The following is a 19,513-nucleotide window of genomic DNA, read 5'->3' as shown; positions in this document are numbered from 1 at the left end:
TGCTTCAGTATTTATTAACTTTGATTTATTTCTGATGTACCCTCAACTTTTAGGATGTGACGATAACTTAATTAGAATGACATTGACAAAGGATTTAGTTTTAGTTAAATCTTTCGTATTTGGGATTAAACTTATTTAAAATTCGTCAGTTTTTGTAGTCCGTGAAACGGTATCATGAACAGGCAAAATGGCGGACGATGTAGTGGCGACCAAAACAAAACTGGCTGGCAGCAGGCGCAGAATATACACACAAGTGACGCTCGCGTTAAATAGCAGACGCCGAGGCAATAGAACTCTGTTTTATCAAAGTAGATAGACGTAGTGTTTGTGTATATATAAGTTGAACGTCTGTCTTCAATGCAAGGCTATAGCAATAGTATAGTAGTAGAGTATAGTATAAGCGGTTGCGTATTTTATTATCGAGTCGCGTGTTTTTGGGTCAACGACGTTTCAGAGTTATAGAACAAGAACACTATTATTTTCTCTCTCTTACGCGTTGCGCTAAAAAAATAAATCCTAACTGATTAACAACGTAACGACGGTGATTTGTTTAATTATCTCCTTGCGACATAAAGGTGGTACTCTCTAATTGACACTGTCTTTTAGCTTTTTAACCCTAAACATGTTTAACATTTAAATTTCACTTTTTATGGCTGTACTTTGAGTTCAGACTTGTTTTTGGAACGAAAGTGTTTGCCCTATTTAGTCCAACTTCGGGGTCAAATTATGTAACATGTCCGCATTAATTCTTTATTAGTTGTTAAGGGTTTCTAGTTATTAAATTCAAGTTAATTGAATCTTGAAATTTTTTTATATTTGCAGATATTGCGAGACTGATTTGTCTTTACGACAGTCTTCAATGACGCGTCTTTACTACTACAAGCGTCATTATAAGACAAGCCGAACCCGGAGCTCCTAGCTCACGTGGAACTAGGGTCATCTCGGGGTTAATCGTCGCGCGGCGCCTCTCCGAGACACCCGGTCAAAATCTATCGTGAGTTCGCGACGTTAAGAAACCAGTTAAGACGAGGAGTAATTGTCGGGTGACCGATCCTGTTTGGGGATCGGTACGCGGGGTTGTAGATCAACGACGGGTCACCACGGGGAAGGTGAAGGGGTCATGAAGGGCGCCATGTTGTCGAGCACGCTCAGGCTCGGCGACAATCCAGGAGGGGGCGCTGTTGCCGGACACGCCTCTCCTCCGGCCCTTTCGCCCAACTTACCCAGCATCGTCAAGTTAGAGCCCCGTTTGCCCAGTCCCTACGGCGTTGGGGATGGCGAAAGCCCCGGACCCCCGGAAGGACTAAACGGTGGTAACGATGGTAGTGATTGTGGTGGTCCGCGAAATTCGGACAATAACTTAAACGGAAGTGAGGCGTTTTCGCCACGCGTCAAGAGACAAAGACTAGATGATAACGGGACTTGGATACCTTCACCCTCGCAAGTGTCTATGAGTTCAGTTTCCCCTCCCCCGAGTCACGTTGTTAATGGCATGATGATGCATCATCATCAACAGAACTCTAATACTAACGGCGTCTCGTCTCCCGTATCGGCATACGATCCCTACAGTCCTAAAAGTAAGTAAAATTTATTGATTCATTTCATCCGCGTGGGTTTTTGTATTTGAACATTTCATAAGATCAGTTATATTCATGTGGGCTGTCAAAACTAAGGAACGATAACGAATAAACCACTTAGTGCGTTTGATCATGACATGATTTGTTATTAAAGTCCCCCACAAGATGGCGGGCGCAAAACGTCGCGCGTAGAAAAATGTCATTAGAAGAAAAAGAATACATCAGGGCTCCCACCAGGTCCCTAAAAGTCCCTAAAGTCCCTATTTTCCTACAAGGTCCTTAATCTACCCTAAAATTGGTATTCGGTCCTTAAATCACCCTATTTTTATAAACCTCAGAAAAAGTATAAGGGTGACCTGAAAATGTCGTGTCTGAGATTTTAGCAGAGACCCAAATTTGCGGAGCTCGCTTCGCTCGCTCCGGTTATTTATGATTTACTCAATGTTAAATTTAAACGAATTAATTGGCTAATTTTTGTAACAATAACAACTCGTGAAAATATTATTCGACTGAATTTAGACTGGTTTTCATATATGTTCGCCATGTACGTTATTGCAAATGGTCAGAGAAATTTGTTCAAATTAGTCAGGGAAAACCTGGGAAAGTGAGGGAATTTCATTCCAAAAGTTTTGTACGAACCCTGTAAAGGCCCAAATTCTAGTTCAGTGGATTTTTTAAAAAACAGTAAACATGATACGAAAATAGTTACTTCTAATCAGAAAACCTTCCTTATACCTACCGCTCCCTTAGAATAAGAATATAAACAAAAGAAAGTCAGAAATAATATCCTATTTTGTCGAAAAAATAGAAAACAGTAATAGGTTCCTAACTGTTTGTGATATTTTCACAGAATAGATATCATTTTGTTTTACCAGTGGTCCCTTTTTGGTTCCTACTTTTAAAATTTAGGTCCCTATTTTACCCTATTTTTATCGTGAAAAGTCCCTTTTTCCCCTATTTATTTTTGAGATTTTGGTGGGAGCCCTGAATACTGTTAGCTAAACCGGCTTCGGCTTCCCTCGCACTCTCTATTCGATCCTACTACGAGATTGTCTCGAAGAAGAAGAAATCTTCACTTTTTTGGGGCCTGGAACAATTTTTCTCTTTACAGCCCCAAATTTCTCTTCCTTTTTTTGTGTCGGCGCTTGTAAACCGGTCAAGGGAAAGGCCGTCCTTTTTCTTCTATTCCCCCCCCCCTCCATCCTCATCTCAGGCAGCACGCATCATTTCTCACTTGTGGAGAAATCTGTAAGAAAACTGGCTTTCGCCAATCGCGTTTTACCAAGCTGAACCTTTCTCGCAAGAAAGTGCGTGGTACCCAAAATAAGGGTAGGGTCTGACGCGATTTTTCGATAAAAAAAATATATGTATATATATGAAATGCTTGAGGGATTTTCAAGGGGATTGGTTGAAGGGGGATGGATGATGTAGCGTCATTAAGTTTTGAATCGCTCTTAATAATGAGGTTGTATAATATTCCTACCTTAGAACCACTAAAATGTTAGTGTGGAAACCGGTTGGTTATATTTTCTTTTCTTAATCATCCTGGTTTTAAGGTTTGGTTCTGGTATACCCGGGAACTTCTGTTAATCAAATTATTATTATTGTTAAAGTGACTCCTCTTAAATTAATCTTAATTAATATTGAAATTTTCATTATAATTTAATCATGTTTCAAGTTTGATTAATTTTGCTCTCGAATTAACCCAAACCAATTCATCTCAGACGTCAATCGTAGCAAATCGCAATCTTTCTGCGGTAGTTGTGTCCAAATGTACTTGATAAAACTCGTAACTTGATTATCATCTTCATTATAATTCAATATACAGCGTGGCTTAGAAATTTGAGTGAGGCCTTTTCTAGTTTTTTTCTCATCTTTAACAGTAAACTTCTAGATCCTCCCTCAGTTAAATCAGGAAGAGATAGGAATGGAGAAAGGTTAGTATTTACCTCAGTCCGACTCATTGCCCAGTATAGAGCCCCTCCCTCCAACGCGTAACGAAAAGTTTAAATTTATCTTATTGGCTCACTCAAACTACGTTTTGATGACGTTGCTGATGGGGACGGCGAAAAATACGTAATTCCTTTTTACCTCTGTCGCTATGACCCTCCCGCCTCTTCTTTCATACCCCCCTCCGTCCCGTGGAAGGGGGTCCGGGACTTTGACGCGCGCCCAGATTACTCTGTTCTCCATTCCTACTTCTCAAAAAATTAAATCTATCCCTGGTTACATCATTTTTATTTTCAGTTCAGTTGTTGGTGCCCAGATAAAACCTTTCTAATTTTATAAACTACTGGCCCTGAAATGGCTTAAGCTACTTAACTTCTTTAAAAACGTCGATGTTTTAGTCTGCGATTTTATTTGTATTTATTATAGCGTGTAATGTTGGGTCATTTTTCTATATTAGTCTATAAACCCATTGAAAGCAAGCTAGTGTCTTATACTTTTTTAACTGGAATCTTACGTAATCGAGATCACTGACTTTCGACGACGAAGCAGAGATAGGCAAGAGCGGAAAAATGTGGATGTGGGTTTATAAGCGAAAACTAGAAAAGGGGGAGCGGGTAGGTAATCAAGACAAGTTTTATATGCCAACGTAATTTTGTTTTATACTACAAACAACCCTGAAATAAAGAAACGAAGATTTATTCTAGAGGGAGGGAGACTTGCATGAGGGGGAAGATTATTTGGTAATGGATGGTCTAGTCTTTTAATGCTTAAGTAGCGCCATCTGACTTAAAGAAAGTTCTTTAAAAGTTTGCGCATTTACTAACTCGACTTCAGGATTTAAAAGAAAGAGAAAAAAAATTACGAAGAGACTGATTATTTTTAAATCTAATGAAATGCTTCTCTCTTAATTGGAAGAGTGTTTCTCTTTATTTGTATTTTTTTTTTTGTTAGTAGTACTTAAGTCCAAGTTAGGGGTTAGGGGGGTAGTGGTGCTCCGTTGAATGCCCTCTGTCAGGCGGGGAGGGTCGCGTCAATGGGGGGGAGTCCCGTGGAAACGGACATCTGACCATCAAAAATGTTTTAGAATCAATTGAGGATAATGTGTAGGGTTAAATAATAAGCAATAGATATGTCTTGTGTTAAGATTAAGACAAGGCAGAGACCCTTAGTGCAGTGTTAACAATTTGCTACTGAATCTCAATGGAGAACACGCGGGATCTTTTGACTCCTGATGCGAGTATAGGTCTGTGGTTCAGGAGGTTAGCGTCCGACCCCTCTTGTCAGGCGGTGGTGTATCTTTAGCCTTAAAAGCCGGCCGTCTCTGTTGACAGTCGTTGTCATGGTAACACCTTCTCCCCCGTTTCTGTAAGGCTTTTGTAATAAGGGTTGCGCGCTTTATATCCACATACGCGCGATCTCGTTTATAGGCGATTCTTGGTATATTTGGTCGATAGGCCTTTAAGAGCCGCGAGAATTGCGTTCTATTTCTGTTTATCGTTCGTTGAAAGCCAAAAATCCTTCCAATAGGGATTTGGAAGGTCTCGGATTTATCTCGACACTATTGGTCTGTCATTAAGGCCAAAGACCCCCGACTCTTGACCGTTGTCTGCAGCCACCGTCATTGTTTCTACGTTTTACAAAGACATTTTGCCATAATCCCCACACATTCCTTTCTCTGAAAAATCCAAACTAAACTGAAATATATTGTTAAGTTTACAGTTTAAATTAATTTTTAATGATATACTCTTAACCTCAATGGACCATTTCCATGGGACATTCTAATTGAGTCATGACACAAAAGGGCTATGGGGCAGGCGTCAAAAGCGCCGCGAGATTGGTTTGTTAGGCTGAAGGTTGAATAGAGTTGCGAAATTCGTCTTTATTTTATTTTAATTTAAAAATGATTAAATTTTGTTAATTAGAATCCAAACGTTCCTTTTTCCTATTAAATTCGCTTAAAACCCTTCAGAAAAAAAAATTTAAAATAATTAATTGGGTTTCTTAATTAATCAACTCGGGATCGAGGTAAGACGATTAAATTACACCAGACGCTAATTTAAATTATTGGTAGACTAATTCGTGTTTACCTTTTATGATGATAGTCAGCTCAGACTAGCTTCCCCGATTTAATTGGAAAACTGTTCGTGGAAAGGAGAAATGCTTGTACAAACGGAAGGGAAATGGCCCTTCTATAAATGTACTTACTAAACCCCCTTAATTGCGAGTATTCGCTGATTATTCCATGTAATACCCGACGAGCGGAGCTTGAGCTTGCAAATGTAGAAATAAATCTCCCTTCATTCGGAAGACTCGTACTATTTATATCATTTATAAGTTTAATTGACAAGTGGCGTAATATTCCATAAGGAATAAATTATGCGACAATATGTTCCTTGAAAATCAAGTCCGTAAATAATCTGAAATTGAAATTTTCTCTAAGACCAGGGAGAAAGTGGTAAGATGGAGTGGTAGATGATGATGGGCGACTTGCGGCGGTGAAAGTCTCCCAGCGTACCTTGGGAACGCACCCCTTTAGAGAGCTTTCAGTTGGAGGAGGAGCCGAGTCTCGTGACATAATTTAAGCTGTCATATTGGTGCATTTAAAGCAAAAGCAGGAATGAAGCTGAGACCACCCAATATGGCTACCAGAACAGTGGTAAGACTTGGGAGGGTGTGACGTACTACTATCCCATCTGAAAGCTCTCTATTCTTCGGTAGGCGATTGTTAAGTGCTGCCTCGTAGCGCCAATCTATCTGTATCTGACCCCTAGCTTCTATTTTTAAGACGTCCCCGTACAATACGATCCTACCGAAACGCTGAGCATGTTGGGAGGACTTAAGGCGGTACGGACTGAAACGTTATATGTGGAGAGGGTACCGCTCCATTCCTCTCTCTCCTTCAAGCTAAGACTATAAGATCTACTGCAAAGTAGTCTTCTTATTACTATACCGCTTCTATTTACCAAACAATCGCGCAAGCTGGACAAAGTTGGGTACCGGATATCTCTTGTCCTCGATCAGCCTACTCTATATTGTCTCTTTGTATTACGTGAAGTGTCTCTACAGACCGCCCCCACCCCCCGTACACCCTTCCTTATCTGTAAATACCTTTCGACGGGAAATTTAATCTGTTTTTAGAGAAACTCGATCCTCTGGTAAACAATTAGCCGAAAACCTTTTTTGACGTAAACGGGTCAAACCTCGACAGGAGAGAGGGGACCACACCATACTCATTCTACGTCACCTCTCAGATTAACTCCTAGATAAGGGACTACTTACTTAGTACATGTCATTTAATCTGGTTCACGAAAAATAATACGTTATTATTTAAATCGTAAAGTTGTAATAATGAAATTTGTATTGGAAGTTATCGGTTTGTGAACGCGTGCGTCGAGCTTCCATTAGTGTACACTGTGAAGGTAGCTTGGCGTAGACGTTGAACTAAAACTTCTACCGATATCTTGTTTTACTTTTAAAATTGATATTGAAGTCTTGCGAAATTTTGGTTTTAAGTTGAAATCCTAAAATCTTTTATTTCAAATTCGGGGCATTTTATATATTTCGACATTAGATGTAATCAATTTTGAGTAAGAACCCCATCGTTTCAGCACCGTTTGTCAGACAGAGTTTTGACTAAAATTTATTGGTAAAATTAAGATGATTTACTCATTTATGAAGTAACCTATTTTAACGGATGTCTTTGAAACTTAATCCTCTTTTTTTGGGGGGGGGGTTCAAAAAAATCAATAATTAGATGTGAAAATATTTTTTAAAATGTGAAATGTTTTTTCTCTCTTCCGCTATATTTGATAGGGAAACCTTTCCTTTCAGATAGAAACGCACCTTGCTTCTCTTCACAATGTGCCGTCAAGTGGAGGTTAATTTAAAGGTTGGGTTAAGGGACTCGAACCTCTCTTGTAGAGTCATAGGAACCAAAATTTGTGACCCTTTTTGGGCCGTGAGATACATTTTATAAGTTTTTAGCTAAGTACTTAGACAACACCCATATTACGCTTGATAACTTTGACAAGATTAAAATTGGGCTGTGATGTCAGATTTTGTTCCTGCAGTGTTCCCAGTTAACACGTGCGTATCACCGCCATATTGGAAAGCTTATAACGACCAAGTAGGAAAGGTATGAGCTATGAATGCTATTCATACATTTTTTAGGTATTATGAGTTCTTGAAACTATCGATGACAGTAGATCATGCTTCGAGAGAGTAAACACTGAGTTTAGAGAGGCCTTGTCGTCAAGCTAGACATTCTTACTGGTTAATTTTAAACTTCAAAAACTTCTTGACCTTTATTTCGTAACTATTTCCATTTACCAAAAAAGAAAGAAAAAGAAAAAAGGATTAGATTTCATCCTCTCTTTTTAAATTAATGTCTGCGTAAGTCTAAAAACAGGTTTACCAAAGTATAATAATACCTACCAACCATACCACGAACCAAATAAGAAGAAGAAAAAAAAAAAAAAAAAAAGAGTATAAAATTTATGGACTGGTCCAAGTTACTGGTTAGAAGAGAAATTCTGGTAAAAGCGAAGGGGTTTCGTAGAAAACCCCAAATTTTTTTCAACTTCGCATGAGTGGCTTCTTTTTAATATGGCGGAATCAAGGATCTAGGAATATACGAAGAGGGGGAGGGAAGGCAGGGGGTCGTGAGTATTTTACAGGCGATTGAACTGCTAGATACAGAATTGGATAGGCACGGGTAAATGGGGGGATACCGATGGGGAAACTAAAATGATGAATATATTGGCATTACAATATGCAGGTGGAAAATCCGGTTTTCATTTCGAGAGATTTTTTTTATGGTGCAATAGTAACAGCTACGGGGGGCCTCACTCTCTGAATTTTTATCTACTTGTACAAACGTTTAGATGTTGCTGGTGGAAAAAAAAAAAAAAAAAAATTACCCAGTCTGAGCCTCGAAAAAGCTGTAGACTGTAATAGTTTGCAAATGCCAGAAGTGAATTAAGCGAAATAGTTTTGACAGCAACGTCATTTCCGTCTTTTATTTGCGTAAAATACGATATTTCTGTGTCCTGGAAATGTTGAGAAACATGGGGTGTAATGTCTTATAGAACTATTTTTGTTATTCACCTTTTTTTAGACAGACCTACGAATTATTTATCATTATAGTGGTAGTTTTACCAGGAATCCATTAAGCTAAAAGGAATCGTCGTGCCCCCATGTTAAATTCTCTGCGGGTTTTGTGGGCGGGGCTTGAATGCTTTCCGTCACGCGTCATAATTCTAATGCTCATTTCATTGGTAGGTCATGATTCCTATTAGAAGTATGTTTGTATTCCTGGTTTTACCCTGTTTAATATCTAAATTTTCGAAAGTTATATTAGTTATACCAAGAAGTAATATCTAGATTCTTAGGGAGAAGGTATAAATTCTCTACACATTTCCATCTTCATCTCCAGTTCAAACGTATAGTAGGTCCGGAGTTAATTCCCGCCTCTAAATTACAACCAGCATCCCATTGGTTCTTGAAAACTCACGTTGGCGCGACGTGAATGAGGAAAATTACGTAGGAGAGGCGAAATAACCCGGCCTCCTTTTACGTCCCCCCCTTGTATTTTGAAAGGGGGACTGGGACTATGGCACGCGAATAATTAGGCATCTTATACCTTCTCCCTAATAAACTAGATATTACTTCTTGGTTATACTCTGTAGTTACCATCGGATTAAATGCATTTAAGATAGCATTGGGAGAAATAAAATTATTTAATCAACATTATAATAGACCATTCCAAAAATTACTCGCGAAGAAACCAAGGCGCAAGAATGGGACCGCCATCTTAGGTTATTTCCCTATAGCTAAGAGGCAACGCCAAACGGAGCCCTAGTTCACTAAATAACCTTCTCTGCTGGAATTAATGGAATAGTCTATATTTGTACCTTTATTAAATAAAGGCAGACTCAAATCATTTTCAAAATTAAACGATTTTAAATATTTTAAACTTGGAACGGGAACAATGATGTAGAGGAAGACTACCATACCAGGCGAGGGGATTCTTGTACAGTACTCTTATTATTACTCAAGAAACTTCAACTCCCACTCTTTTTTTCTGCCATAAGGCTGTAAAAAAATGCCTTTACCAAGAACCTTCATTTCTAATATTTTCTGTCATATTATTTCTTCAAACATTTTGGTTTCAAAACGAGAATTCTAAATTAATGTTTACTTGGTGCTATCATTTTTTATATTTATAATCATGGCTACGTTTGATGGATATTTAATTTGGAATTCCCCCAAAATAACCTCCTTATCAAAATTCATTAATCAAACCTCGGAAGAGTCACAAACTAGTAAACAGACTTTTTTCAGTTAAATATCCAGGTAGAATATTAGTAAAAATAGCGAGTTTTTTCTCGTAATAAAAATGAAAGCTTTCTAGTTTATTAACCATTTTCAAAGTGATATCTCGACTCTGATGAAATATCCTGTAATTATAATTTTGAAATTCTGAAAGGGGCTTTTGTTGAGTTACTTTTTTTGGTGATGGCCCATCCCACGTCTGTAAGGGGTCGGACATTAAAGCTTTAGATATTGCAAATATTTTTAGTTATAATCCGTGGTATCTTTGAATTCGTTGCGTATTATAAGTAAATTTTAATTACTTTAAAGTATTTTATACGATGTTTTATAGAATAATTGCGGAGATATATTGTTAAGTGCCATACCCTTCGAATGTGTAGGGGTATTGAGCTCTTTCTAGCGTGAAGTAATTTCAGCGGAATTCGTGTACCTTTTTTTTTGTCTATGGACTATAAAGAATTGTATTATTTCTCCCAATGATATTTGTATTATCGTATAGTTTTAATCGGCCGTGCTTCAGGGTTGCCAATAATTTGTGAATCTAGTATCTCCTGCATGTTTGGAACTGAATCTAACAGAACTACAAGCGTTTCAAGTCTGTTGCTGGCAACACTTGTCCACACGCTATCGGTTTAATATTTTAAATATTTATGACGACATTATGACTATAACGAAGCCCGTTTTACAAATATAGCAGTTGAATGGTGGTAATGAAGCCAAATCTTACATACGATTAATTAATAAAACCAATTAATACACAAAAATGCATTCTAATTCAATGAAATTTAGCTCAAAGTTACGTGCTAGTGCTTAGAGTTAAACCTGTATTCAAAAATTTAGGCTAGCTCGATTGAATTCAAAATTACGCCATTTGTTGCGTCACATTTTACTATTAAAGTCTTAAGGGCAAGGCGTTTTCAAACTGGATTTTAGTAATAATGAACTCGCGAACTTTATATGCCTAACATTCATTTGTTTAAAAAATAAATTCATAAATATAGGTGTATATCTCTTTCGACTTTTAGAAAATATACCTATTGTAATTGTTATATATATCTCTGATGTCACTGGTTAGCGCTATGAAACGGGGGAGGACCCTTCCAAACGCGTTATACTTAGAAACCACCAGAATTTTCAACATTAGTTTAAACTATAACCAACAGTAGAAGAGCTTCTTTATTCAATGTAATTCGTATATACCGTGACATACCGTATAACCTTGGTCTACACTCAATGTGAAATATGGTACATAATGAATATTATTAGACTGGTGGGTGGGAGGTCGAATGTATTTAATTTTTAGAAGCGACACGAGGAAAAATGGGGAGGGGAGATTGAAACGTCTACGTTCTTCTCACCCCTTTCCGCTTTTATTTTCAAGTGAAGGAAAAGGTCATTTGGTTGACAAGAGTCTTTTGACCTTTCAGTGTCGTGGTATATTCGCAACCAACCGGACACGCTTTGTAATTAACTATAATATATTGGCTCATACTATTTTCCTTTTTTTTATGTTTTATTATTATCTTTTTTTGTTTTAATGGCTTCTCACGTCTTACAATTTTGCAAGTTTCCTCGCGTGACATTTGTCCAGTTTTGGACTTGACTGACTGTCCGGTCCGGAGACGGACCACTGACCAGGCTTGGGAATAAATTGATTAGTGACGACGTCACGTAAAGGCGCTATTTCTTACTCTTTGGCGTGTGTTACAATTACAACTAGGCTACCAATTTAAGTTCTTAATGTATTACCGGATCAGTAAACCAGTTAATCTTTCGACACATTTAGGAACCGCCTATACGACTATTAAAATATCGGATATTTAAAACCTTATTAGATCCAATGAAACTCATATTTAGTTTGAGCTCATTGTATGTTTTGTTACAGAATTATGTGTAAAATAATTTGGCGTTCTACCAGTCCTGTACAGGGTTCATACAAACCTGGAAAAATCAGGGAAATAAATAGTTGACAAAAACTTCAGGGAAATTTAGAATTTTTAGTAAAATTCAGGGAAATCAGGGAAATTTGCGTCAAACAGGGGCCGAGTAATTAAGCAAAATGTTCATTAACATACCCTCCGTAGGATTAACATTACACTAAACTTTGGAGGGTCATAACTCTGGTTCTACTAGAGATACGGGGATGTCCTTTGATTATGTAATAGTCATATCTGCCCCCCCCCTCCTTCGTTAACATTTGCTCCATAGGATACTCCATATAGCTGTAAAATTTAGGGAAGTATATGGGGAAAAACTTGGAAATCTCAGGGAAATTTCTTTTCCAAAGGTTGTATGAACCCTGCTGTAGAATTATGCAAGTTCAAGTTTAAATGTTCTGGTCGTTCCCATCCACGGAAAAATAACTAACTTCTGATAATATAGTGTTAATGAACCTTGTATTAGCTTTAATTGGCGTCATTGCCAATGCCAATCACTTAACCGTTATTCTTCAACGATGACTAGCTCGAATGTTTTCGTAGAAATCTTTGAAATTCATACTCTTCCTCCTGTTAAATGAGATTCTTGGAAAATACCTCCTTCGAAAGAAAAATTCTTGGTACTAAATTAATTTAAAACACTCTGAAAATAACCAACCAGTTAAATGAATTTATTTTAGTAAGAACTCTTCTTAATCGTTATTTCTAGATAGGTAAGGCCCTACCTGTGTAGTGAGTTAGTGAGTGATGTTATTACAAGATTATCATAAAATTATGGTATTATAATATCGAATAATTTATAATTTCGCAATTAATTATTAATCATATTTAATTTTTAAACTCTTAACAACAGTTTATCATCAATTATCTTTAATTTTTTTAAAACATTACTTTCTCTTGAAAATTAAGTTTTGAAGGAGCGTTCGTTCGTTACCAGGGCCAGGTATTTTTCGATGCGCCACATTGAACGGGTTTTGGGGGTTGAGGGGAGTGGGTATGAAGTGGCGAAACGATCGAGGGAAGAGAAAATGGTATGTCGTAACAGTTTTTGGCGCGCTCGAGGATGCGCGAGGCGAGTTAACAGGTGAATAGAATAGTGGGCTTGCAAAAAAACAGGAGAAAGCGATTTTTTGGCGAACTGAACACGGGGACGGGGCTTTGAGGAGGGGGAAAAGTACCTACTAAACTCGCTCTGGCACTCTTTCCCCTTGAACTGGCTTACTCGGTGATGGAATCATCATGGAAAGCAGGTAGAAGGCCTGTGGGACACGCAACCACGCTACGCATCGTCTACCTATTCCTACACGTACGCTGAAATTACGAATGCATCCTTCGCAAGACTTTTACTTACTTTTTGGTCCTAGAGATTTAAAATTTGGAAACGATATTATACCTGGGGGTTTGTTTTAATTGGAGGAGTTTATAGTTCTAGTTTCAGTTTAATCTACGCGACTAAACCTTGATGGAACTTAAATTGAAATTAGGCCTACGAAGAAGGGTCGGTCCCAAGAGTAAAATCGGACCGCGTTAAGTAGGCCCAATTAGTCTTGTTTGGCGTACAGAGAATCTTCGCATAATCAGCCCATAAGTTTCGAATTTCTATGGAAGATTATTTCCCACGCTAGATGGCGTAAATTACTAAAGGGTAAACAACCATCGTCTGCTTATGATTTAGGTATCAATCATTCTGGACTTAACTATTTGAGACTAAACCAAACACAATGTGAAAATATGAATATTAATTTGCTTCTCAATAAGTCTCTACTAGATCATGGGGGGGGGCTTATTAAATAGGCTCTGAAGTTTTTAATTGATACAGAAAATACAAATGAAATCAAAATATATACAAAATTGATAATAAAAAAAATTCCAATATGACTTCTTCACTAAACTTAATGTGAACCTTAGCGAGCGTACAGGGAAGCAAACTTTCAAGGGATTCTGAAATTATTATATGCACCTTTTAGGCAGTGCAAATTCTCACGCAACAAACCCAAGTGCCAAAGGAACCAGGGTGAAAAATTATTTGACCTTCACAGGGCGTATGAGAACAATAGAGTTAGGCTAGGTTCCATTGTGTTCTACTCTCTTCAAGGCGCAATTTCAATGAGTTTTTAGGCTTAAGCCTCGTCTATAAACACAATATAGTATAAATACCCTTGATTATAGGTGAAATTGAAAGCGTATACGATACTATACGTACTAAAGGTATTTAGGGGTGGGAGAGGGGTAGGAACTCTACGTGAAGAGTGTAGAGGTATTCCAGGTATGTTATTAAAGCCAGCGCAGGTTCGTTGCCGCCGAAGTTAGTAACTATCATTTGGGGAAAAAAAGGAAAGTGACCTTTCCATTTCCACGTGAACAAAAAATGTTTAATAAAAAATTACAGGTATACAGGTAGGTAGGGTGGAAAAGCGTTGGGGCTTGAAATCATCCAACCGGTTTAAAGCTCCGGGCGTTGTCTGCCTTACGAGCTGTGAATAGCGTCAATTTATCCTGATAAAAGAGAAACGGAAGTTCTCCCGTAGCTTTAATACATTCGCAAAAGGTAGCAAGTTAATTTGACGGTCTCTTCAGGTACCCGCAGTACCTAGGTCTACCTAGAAGCCTGGTAAAGTAGAAGTGAAAGTTTTTTTCTTGGGGTTTGTTACCGGTTTTCGGCACCAGGGGGAGGGGCGCGACGAGGGGGGTTCGTAAATTATTGCGCAACTATGCAGTAGTGATGGTGTTTTTGTAGATAGGAACCTTTAGGGGTAGAATCATGCGCCATTAGAAGAAAAGGGATTTTGTTTTTTTAGGGAGGGAGGTGGGGGGGGCGTAAGGACACGTTGGCATATTTGGCTGAACGCGTCAGAGGGTAAGGACCCGGTGCGGTAAATGCACTCTGGTAGGTGTTCACGTGACTATCATCAAACCAATACCCCCAGTTTCCGCCCCACCTCCTAAAACCCACCTGATGCGAAAAATACTGGGCATACTTGGGAATGGATGTCTCAACCTGTGTGAATTCCCATTTTGAATGTTTGCAAATGAGGCATCGGTAGGCTTGAAGCCAATGCAGATTCGTATTGGGATAGAGGTGTCGGATAGTTGTAAGGATGTATTATATAAATAGACTTGAAACTGTAGATGATTCAATAGGAAGTTTAGTTGTGACTCAACGACTTGGGCTTTTGACTTGTTCATGATATTTGCAATGATATCATGGAATATTGCCATTTGCCAGTGATGGCAATAGCAACTAAGACAGTAAGGCTAAGCCGTTCAACTTTGTATTCTTTATTATGGCAATCCCATCACTAGATCTTTGGGTTTTAATTTTGGAAAACAATATTTTAATAGATCGAGTGTCCAATCCCTTTCTTTTTCCTCTTATAGAAATTTTCGTTGGTACTTGTTTTAGTTTTTGGCGGAGGGGAGGGTCAAAACTTATCTTTCCGACGACGGTTCGAGCGACTAGGATGAATTAAAGGGAAAGTTAGAATATCTCGTAGTAATAAACGAGATGTAACCCCCCACTCCCGCCTTTGGCTTTATTCGGTTACGTCAGGTGGATGGATCTCTTTAAAAGTCTAAAAATCTACAGGTACACGAAATGTGTGCACGCGGCGTTTGTTGGGCTGGCTGGGGTGAACGGCTTTGGCCCATAGACCCGTAGACCTGTTGAGCCGATACGCTTAAGCCGTGTATAACTTTCGTCAGGTACTTTTTAAGTCCATTTCGCCTTCCTCGCGTCGAGAACTTGAAAATTTCGCTGCTTTTAGTTAAAATTTCTCCGCCGCGGGTTGCGCTAGCTGTTTGTTATTTACGTCGCGATTTCTGTTAACAAACCACCAAATGGACAGACACCTGTTAAAACCGTACCTTGATTATTTATTTATAATCTTTTGCAACTATGAAATTCTCTAATTGGTGCGCTCAATTAATTGAGCTCGCGTTTAAGTTCGGTTTCGCGTAAAGGAAAAGGATTTATTTTTTTTTTCAAGGTTGCTCGCTTGCTACTGGCCATTTTTGTCAGGAAAAATAAAATAAATCTGTGTTTTGAAATAACGAAGAAAAGAGTCGAAATTCGTCTTAACGATGAAGTGTAATTAGACCGCGAAACTAGGGTCTTCTGAAATAATTTTATTACAACAAGTTCGCCGCTTTGGATGCGACGCGATTTGACCGCATTTAATTTCACGTCTGCGCTTTACTACAAGTAACTATCTGGAACTCGCCGGGGAATTCAGTCGGTTGTTGTTGTAGGAGAAAGCTTCTTCTCTCGATTTACTTTGGATTACTGGCGTATATAACTAACTTCGTTTCGTTTCGGACCTTTCAAATATTGTCTTTGAAAAAAAAACCAAAAAACAAGTAACTCTTTAGGAGGAAACATTTTTCAAGAACAAAAAGACGAGTTTTCTGGGTGGTTTCTTCATCTTTTTTTTAAATTTTTTTCTCGTCTTAAATAGAGCGAGTTGATTCGGGATTTCGGTCGGTTCTTTAAGAAGAAGAAGAACATATATTTTCTCTTATATTTTAGCGTCTTTTTTAAGAAGTATTTCGCCAGCCAAGCCTCGAGCGAGGGAGGAATGGAATAATTTTGTTTGCGCGTTGTTCGAGTGTTGTTATTTCTTGATAAAAAGCAACCAAAATCGCGAAGGATGAAGAAATAGTTTCAAACGTTTTTTATCGAATCGACTTTTGAAGAAGTTTATTATTGGTAAAACAGTAAATAAGTTTAATTTCCCAACAACTGGACTATGGATTAATACTAATTTCTCAACAAATTTGGACTATGGAAATTCTGTTTACGAAAATATTGGATTTTAACGCGATATCAACGAAAAAGAAGACGTGCTCAATTTAAATGATTTTTCGCAATTTTCAAGAATTCGTTTTTCCCATCAATGCAACAAAGGATTAAATTTGTCAATTAGAAATTTAATATACCAATCAGTGTTTTTATAAATCCAACCACAAAACTGTTTTCGTTGCTTCGAAACAAGAAGTTTCTTAAGGTTTCGATCCAAGAACGTTTAGACGGTCATCGAAAAGGATATTGCCTCCCATTCAACACAATATAATATATAAATAACAGCGGCGTGCTAAAAGAAATCAATTTTTATTCGCTACTAGTTTGACTGTGTTTTGGTGCTTCGTATATACCTTTAAGAAAAAAATAATAAGAAAGGTTTGTCGGACATAATAACATCGATCGAAAAGTCCAGCGTACGGCGACCCCGACTTTGAAAGAGAGAGAGAAGCTTTCTCTCGTTCCAAGGTCAACTCAAAGTTCAGTGTGCTTTTCCTTACTACGCCTACGGCGTTCGCTTCACCGAGATACACGGGAGCCCCGCGCGTCAGTACACGAGCTGTTCCGAAACTCGACGCTACTCTCCAAATAGCGTCCGATATTTACGTAACGCCGGTCATTCAAGAAAAAACATAAGATTCAAAATATCTTTATCGTATTTTTGGAAAGGAAGATTGTGGTTAAAAATTCTAATTGAAACTCTATCGCGAAAATATTTCCTTTGAGTTTGTTTACAAAAGTACAAGATACGTCTATCGTTACCAAAGACAAACTTCACCCATACAGTCACTGGTAAATTTTTAAATATTCACAAATCACCTTAATTTTAATATTTACAATGCTGATCATTCAACATCTCCAATTAACTTTGCGGAAAAGTTGCACGTGCATAATATACTAGTCTATTTAAACATATTTATTTACGAAAAGACTGATTACAAACAAATAAACAATGGATCCAGTTGTGTTATTATGGCTTAGTCGAACGCGAGCGATGGAAGCGAAAGACCCTGACCATCGTCCGAAACCGATTCAAGTACCGGTGAAGCTGGGTCTTCCCTTGGCTAAAAAAACCAGATTGCGGAATGTCAACGGTCAGAAAGTGGCCCGTTCAAATTCGTCCAGTTCGAGCACGCCATCGATACCAATTTCGAGAAAAAGGGCGCTCGGAATGGAAAGTTCTCCGGAAGTTTCTTCCTCCAGTTTTAATCAAGCCGAAGAAAGCGAGGAAGATGACGACTCGTCAACTTCCCCTGGAAAGTCGCCTTCAAGGGTGCAGGCTCCCAATCCGGGCACAAACGGAATTAGCCCCGTCCCCAGTTTGACCCCTTCTGATATTGGAGAAGTCGATTTGGACTTTTGGGATTTGGACATCAATGAAAATTCTTCAGCAACATGTAGGCTATTTTCTTTCTATACCCTTTTCTTAAACTAGGAAAATTCCGTAGAGTGGTGGGATTTTGATTTCGTCATTCGAAGGATGATAAATCTTATTATACATAGTTTGCAGAGTAGAATGATTTATACCATTTACACCAGAAGACCGGCCTCCTGCAGTGTAAATGGTATCAATCCTCCTAGTCTGATAACTATGTATTGGTCAGTTTGCCAACTGGAATAGAGCGTCATCTCTTTCTTTCTTATTGAGGATGGGGCATATAATTTAATTCCTGTTGAGAAAATAATCCCCTACTTATGGTTCAACTAGTTACACTTTAAATTTCTTAGAATCGACCCGATTTGACCTCCGTACTGTAATTAAAAGATACCACCCACCCCCACACTCCCTTTCTCATGGGGTTACTGATGACTTTTGCTGTTTATCCCACGGGATTAAGAGCCTATTGATAAGACAAATTCGTCCTTAGATTACTTTTGACCTTTCTCGGTCTTAGAGAAACTCTTCATCAAGTTGACCAAAAAACCCTCCAGGGGGTTTGTATTCGTAATTCCAATTCGCCGACTTTGATTTGGTCACGTTGCCAGGGCTTTCTATAAACCCTAATTTAGTCCCTATTTAAGCTTCTCAAACTGATAAACAAATATTTTCTACCGAATTTTAGTCGGTTTTGACTTTTACTCTTTACCCAGATTTTAAAGTGAAAGTAACACTATTCATTCATTAAATTTATAATTTTAAATATATGGAGTTATATTTATGCAAAAACTCTACAGTGTTACAAATTTAACCTATTAATAAGTGAATAAACGTTTCTTTCGGAACTTTAAATTCGTGTATTTTACCCTCACTTTTGGAAAGTCTGGGTAGTAGACTTAAGTATACTAAAAAGACCCAAAATTCCTTGGCTTTAAAAACTGGTTTGACGATAAAAATAAAAATGTTTAAAAATATATCGCCTTTAGGCAAGAAGGACTTTGAAATCCTCTTTTGGAACTTTGAATCGTCGTCGGAAAAGTTGAAAATCCCCGGAGAACGGAACGGGTTTATCAAACTTTTTATTTATTTCTCTATCTCTATATTCCGATTTCGCTTAAATCCCTACAGCTTTAGAACTTTAGCCATTAGATACGACTAAGACGCGGGAGGGGAGGGGGATGGCATTCTAAACCAAATATCCTGGAAAGGGGGAGCGGGAGGGAAAGCAAGATTAAGATTGTGAGAAACTAGGTATAGGTCCTATACCTAGAAAGAAAGAAAAAAGTAAATTTCTAGTTTTTGATTTTAATGGCGCACCGAGTCATGAAAAATCGTGCTTTTTCGACTTTGTCCAGAAACCATTTCAAACAAATTTCCTTTTTTTTTTCCTGGTAAACACGCGCGTGCGTTCAAAGTCACTGCCTGCCAGTTCACGGTTCGCTAATTTCTCAGATTCTCTTAAAAATCATTCTTTGGTGAATATTATATACCTACCTAACTCTTGAATTTTAGAATTTGTTCCATCGTTGCATGAATATTG

The 19,513-nt window shown here is 38.1% G+C and overlaps 1 protein-coding gene across 3 annotated transcripts in view; it reads left to right on the top strand.

The window, feature by feature from the left end:
• The window catches only part of LOC149661263 (ecdysone receptor-like), a 55,784-nt gene that overhangs the window by 19,976 nt on the left and 16,295 nt on the right, over positions 1-19,513 (top strand). For 2 of the 3 annotated variants that reach the window (XM_089842728.1, XM_089842729.1), the window contains exon 2: positions 823-1,577. In XM_089842728.1, the coding sequence (XP_089698854.1) occupies positions 1,121-1,577 (457 nt within the window). In that variant the 5' untranslated portion in view covers positions 823-1,120. Of the gene's footprint in view, positions 1-822; positions 1,578-15,281; positions 17,993-19,513 lie in introns of those variants that run through there. The other variant, XM_089842730.1, reaches the window with a different exon arrangement.

Source organism: Phalangium opilio, unplaced genomic scaffold, assembly GCF_054372755.1.
Source record: "Phalangium opilio isolate 3A_F unplaced genomic scaffold, DU_Popi_V2 ptg000070l_1, whole genome shotgun sequence".
NCBI classification, from domain to species: Eukaryota; Metazoa; Arthropoda; class Arachnida; order Opiliones; family Phalangiidae; genus Phalangium; species Phalangium opilio.
This window is presented reverse-complemented; position numbering and strand designations above follow the sequence as displayed.